General features: G+C 34.6%; 2 protein-coding genes and 1 pseudogene across 2 annotated transcripts; 1 reads left to right on the forward strand and 2 right to left on the reverse strand.

Annotated features, from left to right (window-relative positions):
- Positions 1-256: 256 nt before the first annotated feature.
- LOC109019682 (putative disease resistance protein RGA4) lies at positions 257-2,455 on the reverse strand. The gene has a single exon (XM_019002033.1). The coding sequence runs from the start codon at positions 2,453-2,455 to the stop codon at positions 257-259; it is 2,199 nt and encodes a 732-aa protein (XP_018857578.1).
- Positions 2,456-15,590: 13,135 nt separating this feature from the next.
- Positions 15,591-16,827, reverse strand: LOC108981253 (protein FAR1-RELATED SEQUENCE 5-like). The gene is made up of 2 exons (XM_035689237.1): positions 16,795-16,827; positions 15,591-15,938 (listed from the first exon to the last, which is right to left on the reverse strand). Exons 1-2 carry the CDS (start codon positions 16,825-16,827, stop codon positions 15,591-15,593), a joined length of 381 nt encoding a protein of 126 aa, XP_035545130.1.
- A 1,862-nt stretch (positions 16,828-18,689) lies between these two features.
- On the forward strand, positions 18,690-20,519 carry LOC109019683 (annotated as a pseudogene).
- The last annotated feature ends 779 nt before the right edge of the window (positions 20,520-21,298 follow it).

Genomic DNA, 21,298 nt, shown 5'->3' on the forward strand with positions numbered 1-21,298 from the left:
AATCACAAAACTGCCGCTTATTAACTTATATAATCAAGATCGACCGCCAATTAATCTTTCAGACAAAAGTTACTAACCAATTGAGCAGCACATGATTCATCAATGGAAATTGGGATTTTCTAAAGAAGTAATAATAAAATATCAATCTCTGCAATAGTACTCATGCCAATACATTATTATTCCACATATGCATCTTACTGAACCAACACTAGTGAAGCATGTTAGGTGCTTGATAAGAGATCATGTGCATCTCTTATCAAGCATCTCTTCCTCCTCCCGTCAAATCCATCTCTTCACAATCACCAATGTACAATAACTTTAAGGCAGTTAGGTGCTTGATAATAGGTGGCAAAGAGGTCAAACTTTCACACTTAACAAAAATCAATTTACGAAGCTTGGTGAGGCACCTGTCCATTTGTGGAAACAGGCATTCGAGTTTTGGACAATCGATCAAATATAAAATTCGAAGAGAATTAAAGCAACATACTCCATTCTCAAGCAGGCATGTATCTTTTGTTGTTACTGTAAGAACCCTAAGGTTGACCATGTTCCTCATATCTTGGGGCAGTCGTTCAAGGTTAATACATCCATCAAGTAGCAAGGTTTGCAAATTGTGCAACTTGCAAATGGAATTAAGAAGCTTCTTGATTGACTTATTATCAGATAGGTCGAGATATCTCAAATGTTTTTGAGTACTAATGGAACTTGGCAAATTCTCAAAATTTGAATTAGGCATATCTAGCACACATAAAGACTTGAATCTAGAGATGCATGCTTTAACTGAGGACACGTGTGATTTGGTTCGGTACATGATGGTCCACACATTAGTTAACTTGTTCGAGAACTTTGAAACTTGTTGGTCACTAGATGAAATTGACAAATGACGAACTGTCGAGGCCACGTCTTTATTGTCAGAGTCTATTTCCAACCAGTCTTCATGGCCAATAGAGAGCACAAGATCATGGACGAGATCATGCATTTTGAAGGAATACACCCAAAGATTATCTTCATTAAGATCTTGGAAGAAACATATCGACATTAACTCTTTAATGTATAAGTCTCCAATATCTTCCAACTCTTTTTTTTTGTAAGCAGACATTTGGAGGATTAATCCATGTGCCACCCATTGTCCAATTAAATCGATATTCACAAATTCATAATCCTTTGGAAAATTAACGCAATAGGCAAAACATCGCTTCAAATGAATTGGCAATTGATTATAGCTCAATTGCAATGTAGGTAAGATGCCTCCCTCATTTTCTTCCAATTCCCATATCTCGTTACCTCTCACCAATTCCCACTCACTTTCATCGACTTTCGAATAAAGTAGACCACCTAAACTCTTCACGGCCAATGGAACCCCTTTACACTTTTTCACTATTTCATCCGCAATTGGCAAGAGATTTGGATATAATTTGTCTTCTCCTTCCTTGAATGCACATTTCACAAACAAAGACAAAGATTCTTCTTTTGATAGACCTTCTATAGAATGTGTATAAATAGGGTCTAAAACGGAAGAAACCCTGCGACTACGTGTCGTTACAACAATGACACTTCCATGCGACCCTCCATTAAGCAAATCTCTCAGTTCAGTCCATTTATTTCTATTTTCATTCCAGACATCGTCTAAGACCAGTAGAAACCTTTTATCCTTTAAACGTTCTCTCAAACTAGTCTGCAATGTATCTTCATTACTTGAATTCTTATCAACTTTACCACCAGCAGATTTAAGGATTTCTTCCACCAATCTTGTAACATTAAAATTCTCAGATACACAAACCCACATTCTCAACTGAAAATGATTCACTACGGATTCGTCATTGTAAACAGCCTTGGCAAGTGTGGTCTTTCCCATACCTCCTAATCCAACTATGGCAATTATATTAAGATTTCTAGTGGGATCTGGGTGCATCAAACTCTTTTTTATTTCATCTTTGTCATCATGCCTACCGATGACCGTTGAAGGATCAATAAAGGAATGTGTCTTCTCCCTCCACAGGGGATTGACATGCACCTCTTCATGCCGCTCAGTGAGATTAAACTGAACCTTCTCAGCATTAATCTCATCTAACCTCTCTCTAATGTTCTTGATTTTGTGAGCCAATTTTAAACGGGATGAAAGTGCCATGGGGGACGAAAAGAAATGGCATACCTTTGCCATAGCGCTTCCATATGTTGTAATCGCTTGCTTCCTTAAAGCTTTGTACCCAATTTCATCTACCACATCCTCTGTGACATATAAGATATCTTTGAGCTGTCCAAGCCAGATGCTGAGCTTGGGATTACTTGCTTGCTTGTATTCAGCATCCAAGAGCACGATTTTAATAGTGAAAATCGTACGTTCAAGCTTTTGCAGATCGCTCTGGACACCCCATGCCAAGTAGACCTCTCGGTAAACTAAAGAGCCTAATTTCTCAAGGAGACTACCAGCGAGGGCAGAGGCAAGATCAGCCATGTTTTTCTTAGGAAGGAAGTGGATAAACTGAAACCGTATTTCTGGCCTCTTGGTTGATATAGTTGACTTGACTCCTAGTAGGACGAGTAAGTAGGAATTATTAAGGCAGCTAGCATTGCAACATGATTACGACAGGCTGTATGTACTAGTGCTTTTGCATTGGTGAATGGTACAGACAACTTGACAAGACAATCATTTATGGTGCAAATATGTAAAATGAGAAAAAAAAATAAAAATAGAGTTCTGCACTGCAAAACTATTATTATGATTATTTTTAGGGTTGCTACTATGCAGCTAGCGGTGAATATTTTTAAAAAAATATTAATATATTTATTGTTACCTTTTGAAACATTATAAAAATATAATTCAAAAAAATTAAATAAATACCTGATTAAAATGAAGAGACAAAATCATTGATTACATTATAATTTTTCTTGAAGAAAGCAGTATGCGAATATAGGTGGAGGGTTTTGGGCAGGGCTGTAGTTCACTTCACACAGAAGTTTTTATTCTATATATAGTCTATCGTAAGATTCACTCGAAGTACTTTGATATGTAAGAGTAGTCCGCTCTTCACTTTGTTTTTTTTTTTGTTTCTTTTACGCTTTTTTTTTAAATTTTATAATATATTTAAATATTTCAAAAAAATATTTTAATATATTTAAAATTACTACTTTAATCACTAAATAAATAAATAAAAAATGACAAAGATATCAAATTGAGCCGTAACTTGGGAGGATAAAGTAGTTTTTTCCTGATTGTGAAGTCTAGGCTGAGCATATGTCGACTGAGTCGACTCACTAAAATGAAGAACCTGTATTGTGATTAAATAATACTTTTTCGTTCAGCGCGCCGTAGATTTCTTTGGAGAAATGACATCTGTCATTCAATCATGCACTCCTCTTGCTTTTTCGAATTGGACTCGTCCACGCTCGCCTATCTATCATTCAATCATTCACTCAACTTTTTCAAAATGTTTTATTATTAATTTTTTCTTTTTTTAATCGAGATGAGTACTGCTATTATATAAAAGTAGTGTTAGAGCATTGGCATTGCCAAAGTCAAGTGTAAATTTTATCTTTTTTTTATCATAAAATTTTTACATTGAACTAGCTATAGCCATATATTTTAATTTTGAACTACAGTAATTTTCTCCACCTAGCTATATTTGGCTATACACTATTGAAGGACCAAATGAGTTTTTTATTATTTTTTCTCAATTTCCCTCCCTTTCCCTCCCTTTTTGGTAATTTTTCTTGCCAAATTACTTTTCTTTTATGATAAAGTTTCTAATTGAGGGTACATTTATTTTCTATCATTATTAGCTTAATACACAATATAAAAATATAAATAGCAAAAAAAAAAGGTTAGCAAAAATTAATTTGTTGGTTTCAAGAATTGTTGTATAATTTTTTTTTATCAAATATTATTAAAATATATGAAGTATATTTACAAAATATGAAAAAAAAAATTTGTCAAATATTATTAAAATATATAATATAATAATATTATTTTGACTTTAAAATGACTAGTCCAATGTGGACTTAGATAGTCAAAAGTTAATACAATAGCCAAAATGTAAGATTTTAACCAAATTTTAGACTTGGCAATGGCTAGTCCATTGCCAATGCTCTTACAGGCATAGCCCCGCTGCGAGTTCCAAGCTTCCGTTGGAGATGTAGAATGTGTTTACATAATTTTTTTTTTTTTTTAAGTTTTTTTCATATAGATTTTTTTAATACAAAATTGTTATGATTTTCTTTAACGAGGCCTAATGATTTTCTATTCAATCTAATTTGATATGATATTATTTCTAACATGATCTATATACTATTTCCCAAACCCCAACTTGCTTTTGCTCCCTCCCCTGTTTCATTTTGTCAATATCAGAAACTAAACTCTAAAACAATTTCAAAATAGATTACGATTTTGGCACGTGTGTTGTAAAATTTTACATCAACTTTCTGTAAGAAGAGATGTGGGGTTCATTTAAGAATGATCAGTGATCTCATCTTTCTCATGTATTCATTAGCCATCAAGCAATGAAAAGAAATCTTAAAGATTATTACTCTTCAAATCCGGATGTGTCTTTCAAACATTTTGTCAAACACATGGTCAGCCATGAACAACCAAAGCATATAGAGAAATACCTGAGCTACATCAAAGCCACTGAACTCAGCCATGACAATCGCTACTGGGCGGTGTGTAGTGGAATAAATTATTGGGCGACGAACCAGTGGCGAGGAACTCGTAGAATAAATCGGGAAACTGGGTTGCGGTCGGTTGCAGTTGTGTAGTGGCCGACGGAGAACTCGTGGACGTGGTGGACTGGTGGCAGTTGCCTCTGGACGTGGAGGCGAGTTCGCATTCTGAAGCAAACGGACCACAATCACATTAACCAGAAACACTGGGCTAAAGCCTGAAGAAGCATAACTATCCCATGCGCACGAGTCTACCATTACTTTCCAAGATTTGCTGATGTGTCAACACATAATTAGAGGGCTGTTATTCTTTAATTATCGGTCTGACCGCTTAACAACGAAACTGTTATGAGACTGACTTTATATGTCTATATCCCTTTCATAAGAATAGCCAGACAAATTACCCACAATACCATGGTTCTCAGAATATTTTCCAATGTCCACGCCATGTTCACCCCACCTGTGATTGATTCATTAAAATTTGGTGACACTTATTTTTCTATCACTTTGAACTCTAAAGCAAATTTGGAAGGGCTAGGAGGGGTCTTAACTCGAAATGGGTTTCACTATAAGGCTCATACTAGAGTTCTAGCGGGAGCTCTAACATTTTTCTTATATAAAAAACCAAATACACCGGTGTCTGATAAAATTTGGATTCGTTTGATTTCACAGATAATATTAAATGAGTTAAAATTAAAGTTAAAAAGTTAAATAAAGTATTATTAGAATATATATTTTAATATTATTTTTATTTTAAGATTTGAAAAAGTTAAATTATTTATTTTATTTTATATAAAAAATAAAAAAAATTATAATAATTAAATGAGATGCGATATTTTTTAAAAATAAATGAGACTTTAATTATACATTAGTAAATAGTGGATCCTTTTCCCTTTGAAAATTTAAAAGTGAATAGAGTAATTGGATTAAAGGAATATTATAATTATTGATGATCGGGGACAAAGTCCAATCCTATACCACTAAAGGATTAGAAATTGCTTCAATAGTAATTTTTGAGTATTTGTTGCACGTTTTAAAGTACGAGTGCGGGGTGTGAATTGTAATTTCCGAGCGTTTCAATAGTAATCTGTGTAATTTAAGTCTTCTGAGCGTTTGTAAGGATATGACTTTTATTGTATCTGCTTCTTATTATTGAATGAAGCAATATTTGATTCTCAAGGAGAAAAATAAAAATAAAAAATTGACCATGCCCAGTGAAAGTCCATATGCCAACAAATTTACTGAAGCAATTAGTGGCCAAGGAATTGGGCAACAATTTTTCAACTCACGGTTCCCTACCTCAGTCTTGGGAACCCATATACACAACTGATCAAAGTTTTCCAATTCGCATGAATGCCTCAGTTATTACACACATCGAATTGTTCGAAAATACTAAGCATCTTGTTTGTTTGTTTTTTTTCTAAGAGGTAAATACGTTGCGTTTGAATGTTGATGTGAACTCAATTGAGTTGAGTTCTTTATTAATAGTAATGAGAGTAATATTGAATGGAGTTATGTGAGGCTTATCTAAACTGCATTTAAAGTGTATTTGAATATTAAAATGAGTTTAATATTTTTTATGAAAAATTGAAAAGAATTATGAATCCCACGTATAAAGATGTTTTAAGTTGAAAAAGGTTGTAGGTCCTACGTGTAAGAAGATTTTGAGTTGTGGTGAGTTTAGTAATTTGAAAATTGAGTGTTTCGATGTTAGACTCAGTTTAAAATTAGACTGAACTCAATTGAATTCAATTGAATTTGAAAACCAAGCGCAACCTTAGCAATGGAAATCATCCTCACACAGAGTAGGACGCAGATAATTTTCAATTCTGGAGTCGAGCAATTTAAATAATTTTTTTGTGAAGGGGGAAGAGAGAATGTCCAGAAAACAATTCCATCATAGCATGCTATTTTATCTTAATTTATCAAGATATGCTGCTTTGGTGTAAGCACATGGATGCAATGCACATTGATATAAATTAAATCTAAGCCATGCCATCAACCCACTAGGTGCAGACTAACCAGTGTTATCATGCTCTCCCATTTTACATGAGATTGAGTGCACTGGACGTTGATTTGTGATGCGTTTGAATGTTAAAATGAATTGAGTTGAATTGAGTTGAGATAATAAAATATTATTTTTTAATATTATTATTATTTTAATATTTTAAAAAATTAAATTATTCATTATATTTTATATTAAAATTAAAAAATAATAATAATAAATTAAGAAAAACTAAGTAGATAGGAATTATTTTAAGTGGAAAATGATAAAAATAATGACAACTATACTGCAACTAAGAGTAAAAAATTAATATTTTTCGTATGATTTGAGTTATAATTTAAAAAATGAAGGAAGTTAATTTCAACATGACGATCAAAGACAGGCTGTATGTCCTATTGTTGTGCATTGGTACAGACAAGACAATCACTCTTGCATGTGCAAATATGTAAAGTAATCACTTCATTGCATGTGCAAATAGGTAAAGTAATCACTTCATTAAATTATTCACTTCATTAATGTAAAGTAATCACTTCATTAATGTTGATAAACGTGAGATTGAAGAATTTTCTCATTAATTTTATTTGAATTTTAGTTGTTCAAGCCAGATGCTCTGAGCTTGGGATTGCGTGCCTGCTTGTATTTGGCAGCCAAGAGCACGATCTTAACGGTAGAAATCGTGCGCCCGGCTTTAACATATTTATTTTTAAATATGTTAAAAGATTATAAAATTTAAAATTCAGAATTTGAATTTAAAATAAAAATAAATTAATAAAATAAGTTTTATAAGTAAAAATATAAATAAAATTATAAGTAGCATTATTTATTTTTAAATATACTCCCTAGAGATAAAAAATATTGAGATCGAGCAGGATAGGTTGAGAAAAAGTTTTCATTTCAACTAACACTCGACCATTTGTCATTCAGTTTGGTTGGTTAGTGGGTGTTTGTTGGCGCTCTCTCTTTTGCTTAATTTCAGTCCTACCGGTCCAAATAAAACTTTTTTAACTGTTATCTCTCATTTATTTATCTTTTGTTTTGAATTTTCTTTTTGGCGTCAATTTGGCCTAATGGGTGTATATTAATATCCCTTGTTTTGCTTGATTTTGAACTCCTATGACGGGAGGTTAGGAGTGGTTTGAATTTAAAGATGAATTGAAATAGATTGAGATGATTTATGAATAGTAAAATAAAAATTAAATTATTTATCATATTTTATGTGAAAATTTGATAAAATTATTATGAGATTTAGAAAAGTTGAATTATTTATTATATTTTGTGTGAGAATTTAAAAAAATTATAATGATAAGATGAGATGACTTGAGATAAGTTGAAGTGGGTTTTGAATACAAACGACTTATTCCTCGCCCCCTAAATCATGCTATGTTTATTGTTATTTTTAAAAATTGAAAAATGTCAAATATTATATCCTTTTGTATTTTCATGTCAAAGAAGGAAGAAGGTATTTATTTGGTTTTATGATATTGAGATGCTTGCAGCCTTGAGGGCTTTACAGATTATTCACCATATGGGAATCTCGCACTAAATACTCGAGGGAGATTTTCTTATTGTTGTTGAAGCTATTCGATCAAACCAATAACAAGAGTTTAGCTAGAGCCCTAAGTGATGTGCTTCTTCTTCTTTTTTTTTTTGAAAAATAGTCGGTAACCACTCTAGAGGAGGTCTCGACCCAAGTTGATTGAAAAAACTCATCACTTATAGCGGAGGAATATCATGGTAACATAACAAACCTAAAGGGCAACGTAACCGATAACTACCACCCAAAATAAGCAAAAGCCGGTCAAAACTCGCCTATCACAGCATGTCCCAACCAAATGTTAGGACAAACAAGACAATCTAAAACAAGCCTAAGCTCAAGACCAAAAAAAAACAAACTCGAGTACGCCTATGTATGAAAGGAGGCGAGACCCCACCAATCAAAGCAAAGAATCCCCTTAAGAAGATGAGGTAGCGAAGACCGCTCTTCATAAATCACGTTCTTGCCCATTTCACCCTCTCTAGCAAGAAAATCACCTACACTATTCCCTTCCCTATATTGATGAAGCACCGTGAAATTCCCCCCTTCTAGAGCTGCCAATAACTCCTCCGAAGAGTCCAAAAGTGATGTGCTTATTATCTCATTTCTAATCTTTTGATGTGCTTCATGTAGGCCGTCAAGGAAATGAGGTAGTGCATAGCTTGGTCCGAAATGCACATTTTGTGGGCAATACCCTTTATTCTAACTTATTTAGCAGTAGATCCAGAAGTATGTTCTACTGTATAATTTTAAGTCTTGTCAGCGTTTGGAAGGATATGACTTTCATTGTATCTACTTCTTACTATTGAATGAAGCAATATTTCATTCTCAGAAAGAACAAAAAAAAAAAAAAAAAATTGACCATACCCAGTGAAAGACAATATGCCAACAAATTTACTGAAATTCCCTACCTCAGTCCTGGGAACCCATATACACAACTGCACAGTTTTCCAATTTCACATGAATGCCTCAGTTATTACACACATCGAATTGTCCATGGAAATACTAAGCATCTTTTTTATTATATATAAGTAAGAGGTAAATACTAAGCATCTTGTAACAGTTAAAATTAATCTAAATCCAAGAGTGGCAATGGAAATCATCCTTATACATAATAAAACGCAGATAATTTTCAATCTTGGAGCCAAGCAATTTAAATAATTTTTTGTGACGATATGGAAAAAATGTAAAAAAAAAATCTTTTTCCTCTCACTTAATTTTTGAAGGGGGAAGAGAGAATGTCCAGAAAATACTTCCATCATAACATGCGCCTACATTCAGATACATATTGTATCTTCATTTATCAACATATGCACATTGATATAAATTAAATCTATGCCATGCCATCAACCCACTAGGTGCAGACTAACCAATGTTATCATGCTCTCCCATTTCACATGAGATTGAGTGCACTACACGGTTGATTATTAATTTGGATATTGAGAATATCTTACAATTATTTATTATTTTATTATAATATTTTACTTATTTTTAATTATTATTTACCATTATATAATTATTTTTTTTATTATTTTTTCACTATTATTTACAAATACTTGAAAATATTTCATTATCCAAACGCAATTGATATTTTGAACGAAATGCATTATCTTATAGTTTCTTGATACTTTCCCACAGCCTCCAAGAAACTTCCAGGCAATCGAAATATTCCCTTTTTTATTCTTTTTGCTTTGACGGGTTAAGTATTCTTTTCCTTCTACCTTTCTTTTTTTTTTCTTTTTATTTTATCCCGCTATGTCTTATCTCTCAATCTTGTCATTTACTAAACTCTGCTATCAAACATCCCTAGTAAGCAATCCACTTGTTTTATGCAAAATGTTCTCACTTTAATGTTAAAGCCATCTCAAAAATCTTTGGGATTACAAGGATTGAGGTTTTGTTGCATAAATTTCCAAGCATACATTTTATGAAGTTCAGATGAAATATAGAATCATCGATGCCATCTTAGAGTAGAAATCGAAGTCCACAATGCGGATGGGCAAATTCGCATTTCAACAGACAATATTCGATCAGCATAATAAGGATGAATTCTTGAAAAAATGGACGACATCATGCTGATAAGGTAGAAAATTTCTCAAACAAATTCGCATATCAAACAAATTTGCATATTTAAGTAAATTGTTAAGCCACCGACAATTTCTCTCAAGAGTTTCTGCCGATTTGGGTTTTTTTTTTTTTTCCCGTTTCTTTTTTGGGTTAAGGAATTGTTTTGTAATGAGTTTGTAATTTTTTTTAAATGTTTAAAATGATTTAATAATACTTGAAAAAAAACACAAAATAAAAAAGTGAATTTTACAATTATGGGTGGAACTCTCGAGACCATCTCTTGGCCCTAACAGTTCCCTATATTCAAACTCAGGTTAGAAGTTTAAAACTGTAATCTCTCTTCTTTTAATTTTACATAGAAAATGTGAGAAAAAAAAAATAAATTAAAAGACCCTTAAAGTAAATTGGCCATTGTACATAAAATATATATTTTCTAAATTCTTGATCGGATCCTAAGACATTTAAAGCTATTTGAATAAACTTCTCGGGCAATCTTAAATGCTCAATATCCCAGGACATTTATGAGACGAGATAACCTGCATGCCGGTCGGGCTGTTTTAAGCAAATAACAGCCTACGAATAAAATTGTGACATGTAGAGTCCTACTGCAAATACCGCGTGGAGGCCCCGCATCAGAAAATTTTTTTTCTCATTTGTTTTTCGTCCCCACTTTCCCGAGTTCATTCCCATTTTGTAAGACCTTCCCATTTTTCGTAAGACCTCCTTCCCATTTCGCAAACCCTAACCCAGATCGCACAACCTCTCGCAGACCAAACCCTCACCTCCTCTCTATGTTTTTCCTTCCCAGTTTCCCATTTCGCCGACGTAGCCATCACCTAATTTCGCAGTACCCCCAATTTCTCATTTCGCAAACCCTAACCATTTTGCTCTCGCAGTGCAAACCCTCACCATTTCCCAAGATCCCGTCGCACAGCCTCTCGCAGCCAAGTCGCACAACCCTCTAGCAGCTGAGTTGCACGGCCCTCACTCCTCAACCTCCCTCGACACCGCGACTCGTGGAATTTCTCTGGTATGCCCTACCCTAACCTAGGTCTCTAGTATGATTTTGGATGCATTTTTTAGGTCTCTTGCAAACTTGGCAAAAGGTCTCTTGGATTAATGTTGTTTTTGGTTTGCATTTTACGTGTTACCAGTATTTTTTTATTCTCTGGTATGCAGCCAACTAGTGTTTGATCCTATTCCAAAATGCCAAAATGCAATGATTTAGTTAGTTTTTTTACTAAATCCGGGTACAACTGAAACATAGTTGTTTACGGATTTTTTTATAATTTTTTGTGAACAAATATTTACTTGAAATTAGAGTAGTATATGGCTTGGTTTACTAGTTTTATGTTCAAATATTTTTTAACGTGACCAAGACTGTTGCACACTGGAGGATTGGTTTGATAAATTGATTGTGTTAGGAAGCAAGTGCTTAGTGCATTAAGGGAAAAATTTTCATTTTAAGACAAGGAAGTTTGTAGTGTTGTCTGATAAGATTACCCCATTTTAGAACATCCTCATGTTCTCAGCATTCCCAAATGATTTTGTGGTGGAAGAAAAGATATCAGTTTGGTAGAAAAAAATTTCCAAGTTACTCCTCATCTAGAGAACCCATATGGAATCCGTTTGTGTAAAGCCTAGTTGGCTTGATTAAGATAAGCTTTCTGTTTTGTCTGGCCTTCAAAATGACTCAAACTTTTAATGTTGGAGATCGTGTTTAATGGCACTTTTACTTTTTATAATTTCGTGTTATCAATTGTTAGCATATGTGTTTTTGTTAACATAGCTTCTTACTGATCTAGGGGTTTTCTTTAATAGCATGATTTTTAGTTACTGCTTAGTTTCTTCAATATTATGTTTGGGCATGAAGAGTTCGGGTTCTCAGTTCGGGTCAAGTTCTTGGGGTGTAAGATGGGAAGACCAAGATAGTTTGGAAAGACCACTTTGCTATTATGGCTGCCAAGCGAAGCTACGGATTTCTGGAAAAGTAAATAGTTTTGGAAGAAGATTTTTTAATTGTCCAAACTATAAGAAGAAAAAACAATATGACTTTTTTGAGTGGATTGTTCTTCAAAGTGAGCAAAACAGCTGCTGTAAGATGGCGTTGGAGTTAGCTGAACGGAGGAACTACAGGATTCTTCATGAGTGGCTACGCATAGAAGAATCCAAATTTAAAGCAATGGAGAAGAAGTACAACGGAGTCTTGAAACTATTAATTTTATCATGGTTATTTTTTATTATTGTTTGTGGTGTAATTTTTATGTATCCAAATAATTACAATATATCTCGGTCAGTGCTACGACTCATGTAACCCGTTGTACTTGTTGTAACACTTTTATGTAATGACTATTTTCTTTTTTATACTTGGTCCTGTAATTACTTTGTGCTTACTTAGAGGTGATAACCCAGTGGATGTGATATCAGTTGTCCTTGTACTACCGAATTGAATTTCAGCTTAGCATGTTCATTCACTTTCAATCTTATTTTAATAGGAATGAGAAATGTCTTTTTTATGCACGGGACCTTGGAGGTTAGTTGTTATAATTGATGACTAGGTCTATGGTCCATTGTCCAAGTAAAGTAAGCATAAAAAACCTGCAAATATTTTTTTTTATACTGATCATGCTTGTGTTAAAAACTTTTTCGCTTTAAATTTAGTGGCAACAATTTTCCCTACTCATATTATGGGAATGACCATTCACCTAAAGCAGATAGGCAGCGGGCCCCAATGCTTGATCTGTATTTCAAAATGATTCAGTACTCTTATATCAGGATCTAGAAACAAGATGTAATTAGGACTGTGTAGAAAACGTTAATTACTTTGTGCCATCTTGTCTAGCTCCTTTGTCAACATTCAAATGTCTCTTTGCAGGAAAAAGTGACCAGTTCAAAGGGATAAAAGAAAACTAAAGAGGGGGGAAAAAGCCACAAATTGCTAGCTTTAAAATGAGACCATTGTTACAAAGATAACTAAGCTTTAAAATCTAAATGCCTATTTACAAAGATGCAGTGTTTACATATTCAATCAAAATGTGTCTCTATTTGTCAACAAAATAGGGAAAATTCAATAGAGCTACATCAAACACCATGGCATAGCTTCCTTCATATGACTCGAATACCTTCCTCAGCTGCTCCTCGTATGACTCAAAACCTTTAGTTTCCGCGTCCTGCTGCATCAAATAAAGAGTAAGTTTGACATTTATGTCCTATCAAATAATCCCACCAATTTAATTTAGCTAAAAGAGGGAAGAAATCACATACTGCTTTATAATAAAAGTTGCATGCACTATGAATCCAAATGTTCTGATATGTTGTCAGTTGTTTGCCCAAAATCCCTACAAAAAGAACAACAATCTTTATTAGCTTCTTTAATTACAAAGCGATAAAACACAAATAACTATAAGGCTACTATACCTCACTGAAGGACAATTATTTTTAACATGTTCCTCATTCTTGCAAATGCTACAACATTTTTTCTTTGTTATTTGCGTTTCTTTTGAGTTTTTCGCTCTCAAAAGATTTTTGGCGCCCTTTTGTGGGTATCCATGGAGGATCTTGCACCGTTTGTGAAAATGTCGATACAACTTGACTTCTTAATATTTGATCATCATTGGCCGGCACTGCTCGTGAACATTCTACATGCTCGTCCATTGCAAGCATCTCTTTGTGAACCTTCTCCAATGCAAGTGTGAAATGATTGTGTTTTTCTGCTAATTGGGATGCAAGTTCTACAATGTCATAAAGTTATATCATTGACTTGTTTTTCTCATCATAGGCTCATCTACTTCCAGCCTCACTTGGTCATCACAACACAGAATGTGGGGAAGGGGTCGACTCTTAGCATTAATAGTCCATCTGTCTAGAACATAATGCTCTGACAATCTATTTAACTTCACTTTCTTGCCAAAAACACACAAGATATGCCTACAAAGAATTCCCATAAACTCCCACATATGGCATGTACATGTAGCATGTTCTCCACTACCCTCCAATATCACATGGTAAAGAGGTGTTTCTTTACCGTGAACTATCACTCCATATGTCTTCGCCTCACCAATCAGAGACAATCTTCTTGCTTGGTACCGTAGACTATTAAACAACTCATCTTGGAAGATCATGAAAGATTTTCTTGTATAAACCATTGCTGCCTCCTCTTCAATTTTAAAAGGTGTCTTCATTATCGCTCGCGTAGATTTTGTCCGGACATCATTCTCTTTCTCTTTAAAGTAACGTGCATCTACAGCTTTTTCATATTGATGCACGAAGTCACTAACCATAGTGCTTGAACGAACATAGTCTTTGAAAAATTTGTTCATGATTTCACTCCTCTGAGTTGTTGACATACCGGCACAGAATGTCGAACGCAAGTAGGCAGGTAGCCACTTATTTTGTCGGCTGTAAAGATTTTGCAGCCAAGTATTTTCTCCTAGGTCATACTTCACCACAATTAAAGCTCGTTCTTACTCGAACTCATCAGTAGTAATTGTTTTATGGATGCAATGACGAAAATCTTTTTGAAAGTCTGGAAATTTGTTGTATAGATAGGCTAAGTGTTCGGGAAACTTCTGTAAAATGTGCCACAAACACAACCTATGAGTTGTATTTGGGAGTACCTCAACAATTGCCTTGGCCATCGCCTTGTCATCATCTGTAATTATAGTTGAAGGGGCACACCCAAGCATTGCCTCTTGCCATGTTCTTAATAACCATATATATGATTCCGTCGTTTCATTAACTAACAAGGCACACCCAAACATTATAGTCTGATGATGATAATTAACTCCAGAAAATGGCACAGATGGCATCTTATAAATATTGGTCAAGTAAGTGGCATCAAATGTAACAACATCCAAAATATTGGTATGCAGCTCTTGATCTCACATCAGCCCAAAAATAACTTCTCATACACCCATCGTTATCAACTTGCATGGAGAACACAAACCTAGGTTTTTTGTTTTGTCGATCAAGAAAGTAGGAATATAACATTTGTGCATCACCCTCTTCAAATATTTTTCTCATTTGGCTTCCCAATTAATTTTCTACATCCTTCCCAATACAACCGACATTAAAGTCACCACCTGAATCTTTACTCAATACCGACATTATCTTCCTTGTCGGTACACTAGACTCATTCAAGGTCATAATAAGTTTCTTTTGTACTTTACTAACTCCCCTATGTCCACGAAGGAAACTAGTACTTCTTGGTGTAAGCAAAATATAATTATGTCTAACCACAAACTTGTTGACTATCCACTTTTCACCATTTTTCTTTATTCTCATTATTGTTTTACATCCAATCTTTATCTCAGCAGGTTCAGGCATTATTCAATCTGTGTCTTTCCGACTTCCCCGCCGAAATCCTTCCATTGTGCAAACATAGTCTACTGCACAACGAGTTTTATCATCTTTCGACAATCTAGTATGATTCGTCCGGATTGCAAGTCCTTGTCGCCTTGCATATGCCTTATAAAATGCCTGGGCATCTTCGACCTCCTCAAATACCATACCAATGAATGGCTCCAACGGAGCACTACTCGAAAAGGGAATCACATTTACTCCATCTTCGACTTCGACATTGACCCCATCTTCGACATTCACATCACCTTGTACCTCAACACTTTCAGCCTCGAGTTCAGCCTCAGGTTCATCACTATCAATATTATAAGTTGGTTCCTACCATACAAAACCACACGACTATAAACAAGCAAGTTTTGAAAAATCACCAAAATACATTATGTCATTTGAATCTAAAGGCAAATTATATATTGCAGAAAATAAAATAAACAAGTATAATATTGTATTGTTGGGGATCTCGGGGGGTCACTTTCCCTACAAAATTTATTTTTATTTCTGCTTTTATACATGGTTGTTTACCCTCTACATGATTCCAAGACTCTTTACCTCGATTTTTGTAACATTAACCGGCACACAATAATGTTCTCTCAAGAAAAAGATGAAATTTTACTCCAAAAGAGAAGTTTTTTTCCACTTTGATTCTTAATTTGCCAAGGCTACATTAAAAGAATTTATCCATGTAACATACATGCAGCATGTCAAAATATGGTATCGATGAGTTTCCACTTTCCAGTTAGAGTTCAAGAGATGCAGTTTCTATTCAATACAAAATTGTTATGATTTTCTTTAACGAGGTCTAATGATTTTCTATTCAATCTAATTTGATATGATATTATTTCTAACATGATCTATATACTATTTCCCAAACCCCAACTTGCTTTTGCTCCCTCCCCTGCTTCATTTTGTCAATATCAGAAACTAAACTCTAAACAATTTCAAAACAGATTACGATTTTGGCACATGTGTTGCAAACTTTTACATCAACTTTCTGTAAGAAGAGATGTGGGGTTCATTTAAGAATGATCAGTGATCTCATCCTTCTCATGTATTCATTAGCCATCAAGCAATGAAAAGAAATCTTAAAGATTATTACTCTTCAAATCCGGATGTGTCTTTCAAACATTTTGTCAAACACATGGTCAGCCATGAACAACCAAAGCATATAGAGAAATACCTGAGCTACACCAAAGCCACTGAACTCAGCCATGACAATCGCTACTGGGCGGTGTGTAGTGGAATAAATTACTGGGCGACGAACCAGTGGCGAGGAACTCGTAGAATAAATCGGGAAACTGGGTTAGGGTCGGTTGCAGTTGTGTAGTGGCCGACGGAGAACTCGTGGACGTGGTGGACTGGTGGTAGTTGCCTCTGGACGTGGAGGCGAGTTCGCGTTCTGAAGCAAACGGACCACAATCACATTAACCAGAAACACTGGGCTGAAGCCTGAAGAAGCATAACTATCCCATGCGCACGAGTCTACCATTACTTTCCAAGATTTACTGATGTGTCAACACATAACTAGAGGGCTGTTATTCTTTAATTATCGGTCTGACCGCTTAACAACGAAACTGTTATGAGACTGACTTTATATGTCTATATCTCTTTCATAAGAATAGCCAGACAAATTACCCACAATACCATGGTTCTCAGAATATTTTCCAATGTCCACGCCATGTTCACCCCACCTGTGATTGATTCATTAAAATTTGGTGACACTTATTTTTCTGTCACTTTGAACTCTAAAGCAAATTTGGAAGGGCTAGGAGGGGTCTTAACTCGAAATGGGTTTCACTATAAGGCTCATACTTTCAAAGTGGGGCTATGTTGGATTGGGCTAATTAGGAAATTGAATCTCACATTAGACATTTGAATTGAGCAATAAAAGCCCCAATTTACTAATCCTATTCATCTGCTTATTCAAAGTTCAAATTAGAAAATAACAAATTATACTGGATTTTTTCCTCAACAAAGAATTGTAAATTGGTTATAAGATAGTGGTTGGTGTCCTTGGTCTACAAGTAATGATCGTAAAACCTTGTACATTTAAAATTGTGAAACCTCTTGGATCAATCGGTTCGATTCGGTTCAATTTTAAATTTGCTGATGGGTGAAATCAAATTAAACAAATTTTTTATAGTCAATCAAAAATCTGGTATCAATGATAAAGTGATAATCTCTTCAATAACATGTTCATTGAGATTCCAAGTTTTGATATCCCATCTTCAATTTCATATGACAGTACTCACAAAACATCCTTGACAATGTCTAAATTTGCTAGCAAATTAAGCATTATAAAAATAAAAATTATATTGGTCTAAGGTATATACATGAGTTATTTTATTTTTTAATTTTTGTATCACTTTTATTTGAACTTTAAAATTGGTTCATCTTAAAGTTTAGAGCGGTGCTACTCTACCGCTCGAGTAGTACCGCTCGGTATTATCGCTAGTTGCAAAAGTAATTTTTTTCTATTCATATTTTTTTAATGTATTTAAATATTTAAAAAAAATATATAAATACACTGAAAATCACTTCTATCATCATTCGGTAAAAAAAAAAAAAAAATCACCGAGCCTTACATTTTTGGCAGCAAAGTAGCATTTTCCTAAGGTTTATTTTGTGAAATGAATAAGGAAAGTAGGTAACGTAGTGTAAGGGAGGGGAGGAGCCGTAGATTGTAATGCACGACCGAATAATATTGAGTGACCCAATCCAAACGATTCATCCTTTGACCAAACCAAACACCATAATAATGGTTTTGACTTTGGGAGATGCTTCCTCCTTCTCGTTATTCCAACTTCCACTCCCCAACTATAAGCATTAACGAAGGTAGTCAAGTCAAGGTGGCAATTTCAAACAAATCCAACTCTCTCACTCCGTTCTTCGATCTTTGATCTTCGCCCTCTAGACTGCAATGACCTTTCATGACGTCTCTGTTCAACCACAATAATTTCCCATACTGCCTTTTTAGGTAACATATAGCCCTCCTCCACTCTCTGGGTTTCTTTATCTCTGTGTGCCCGAGTCTGCATCGGTCTGATATATTCCAAAACAGTGACGTATTGGTAATCCCCAAGTGAGAGAGAGAGAGGACTGTGGGATTATTTTCAGCAGCCTGCTTCTGGACCTTCTTATCAGGAGTTCCTCAAGGTTCTCGAGGCTGATATTCAGCACGCTAATGTGCTGTGAGCTCTCTCTCTCTCTCGGTGTTTTGTTTTAATCAGCTGTTAAGTTTAATGATAAAATTATAGTTTTTTTATCGCGAATTTAATTGTGTTTATGCAAAATTTAGGGTGGGTTTTGATAGAATAAAAATGTTTTGTTAAAAGTTAAATAAAATATTATTTTTAATTCAAAATACAAGTTTACCAAGTAGGTCTTACTTTAATGACAATAATTGGAAATGCCGTTTAGAAAGACTACAACTCCGACTGATTTTTTAACGCAAAACTATAGGTTTGGCTGTGATTTTGTTGTTGGTTTAGATGGCTTGAATTGAGTGGTGTGTGGTACTTAAAAATTCTCTCTTATCTTGCTATGTTTTGGAGTAGACATTTCAGGGAGATGTTTTCAAGCTTGATGAAATTTAAATCAAGTTGCAGTTGTGATGACAAAGTTGAAAGACTTTTAAGAGGATATTTTTATCAGTCTGAATTAATATTTATGCAGGGCTGCTTCGGTTCCAAGAGGCAAGGGTGGCGCTTGTTTTCATCCGAAATTGGCTTACGATCACTTGGCACCCATTTTTCTTTTTTTGCTTCAATGGATTGATTGCTCGTGTACATGTCTACTTTCAAGTTATTTAAACCTTTTTCACATAGTTGTATATAAGGTTAGTTTCTATTTGTGTACTTATGAGATACAATGCAAGTCTGAACATAAGATGGTTCCCATTTTTTTGAAGTTTGCCTCATATGCTTGTTAATTTCTTTCTTATTTAGGTGCACACAGATGGGAAGCAAAATCTCTCTTCATTTGGAAGGAAAGCTACAATTGGAGAATTCTATTGTCTGTAAACAATGTTAAACTTCATCGAAAGGATATAATTAGACCATGATCATAATTTTATTCACCGAAAGGATACATTCAGTTTTTCAAAATTTTAAAAATATAAATTTTTGAGTAGAATGATATAATATTCATGTGTTGTGTTGATTCTTCACTTACTGATTGTACTCGTTACTGCAGCTGTTATATTACTCTCTCTTCAGTGTCTCCACAATGACTCATTAGACTTGAAAACTACTGGAGGTGAATTTCATGGCTTGGGATGGCAGTCAGAAAGATATCAGAGGATAAGTGGAAGAAGCTTTCAGATGTAGATTTGGAGAGAGAAGATGAGTGTGGGATCTGTTTAGAGCCATGCACCAAGATAGTTTTGCCGAACTGCTGTCATGCCATGTGCATCAATTGCTACCATGACTGGTATTCTCCCATCTCATTTTCCTCCTTTGCTTGCCATTGTATTTCACTGCCAATTTGTAATGATGGAGAGTAGCTGTGATTCTTAAGTTGCAGTCTTCGTTTGCTTTTGTATTTCAAAGGAACACAAGGTCAGAATCTTGCCCATTTTGCCGGGGAACTTTAAAGAGAGTGAATTCAGGAGATTTATGGGTTCTGACATGCAATAATGATGTGGTAGACACTCACACATTACTGAAGGAGGATATACTACGGTTCCATCTCTTCATAAACAGTCTGCCTATGGATATTCATGATACTCTGTTTTTAATGTATTACGAGTTTTTATTTTAATCTAACAGAATAATGATGTACAGGAGAGGGAAGAGTAGCATTGCTCTTTCCATGTGTTGCGATGTATTTGACATAGATTACTGATGTTGATCTCTTGCAATATATGGGAGAAGGTCGCGTGCATAGCTTAAGCAATGTTTGCATTTTGAGAAATACAAAATATCTGACACAAAAATACAACATAATCGGTTGTATGGGATGGAAAATATGGAGTCCATGAGTTCACCTCTACCAACCCTTTATCATCCTATTGTATCAAATCATTGATAAATAAGTGGAAAATAACAGATTCTTTTAATCATTGGATGTTTTGTCAAGTAAGAGATGATAAAATGATGGAGAATGGATAGCATATCTTTGTTTAAATGATGTCTTGTTCGAAGGTGATGGTTATGCTAATGCATCTCTGATAAGGTCAATGGCGATGGGAATCTTGCTATGTACCGTTCAGTACAGCAAAAGTCTGCTACTTTAATTGCAAAATGCGCAACAACTTAATGAGGAGTCCAAGATATATTTTTCCCTGGGCATCATAAATGCAACCAAATGTCCTGGGAAAAGGACAAAAACAAAAAAAAGAAATCAAGGACTCGTTGCATTATACTGAAACATGACAGAAATCCAGAATGATGTACATTGTCCTTCATGCTGAAGTATCTAAAGAAAGCATGTCAATTTTAATCTAAAATGAAGTACCCTGAGTCTACCGAATGAAACCAGCCAACTTGTTACCTAATTACCTCTTCCAATGGTTAGCAACAGTTAATGCAAGCCAACTTGTCACCATACCCATAACACATGCCTTCATCGGTCAGTTATTTTTTTAACCCACTAAAATGAGAGAGAGAGAGAGAGAGAGAGATCAAATGCCTCACAAGGTAATAATCGGCACCAAAAGAAAAGAAAAACAGATGATGTAGCAA

This window comes from Juglans regia, chromosome 4 (genome assembly GCF_001411555.2).
Source record: "Juglans regia cultivar Chandler chromosome 4, Walnut 2.0, whole genome shotgun sequence".
Taxonomy (NCBI): Eukaryota; Viridiplantae; Streptophyta; class Magnoliopsida; order Fagales; family Juglandaceae; genus Juglans; species Juglans regia.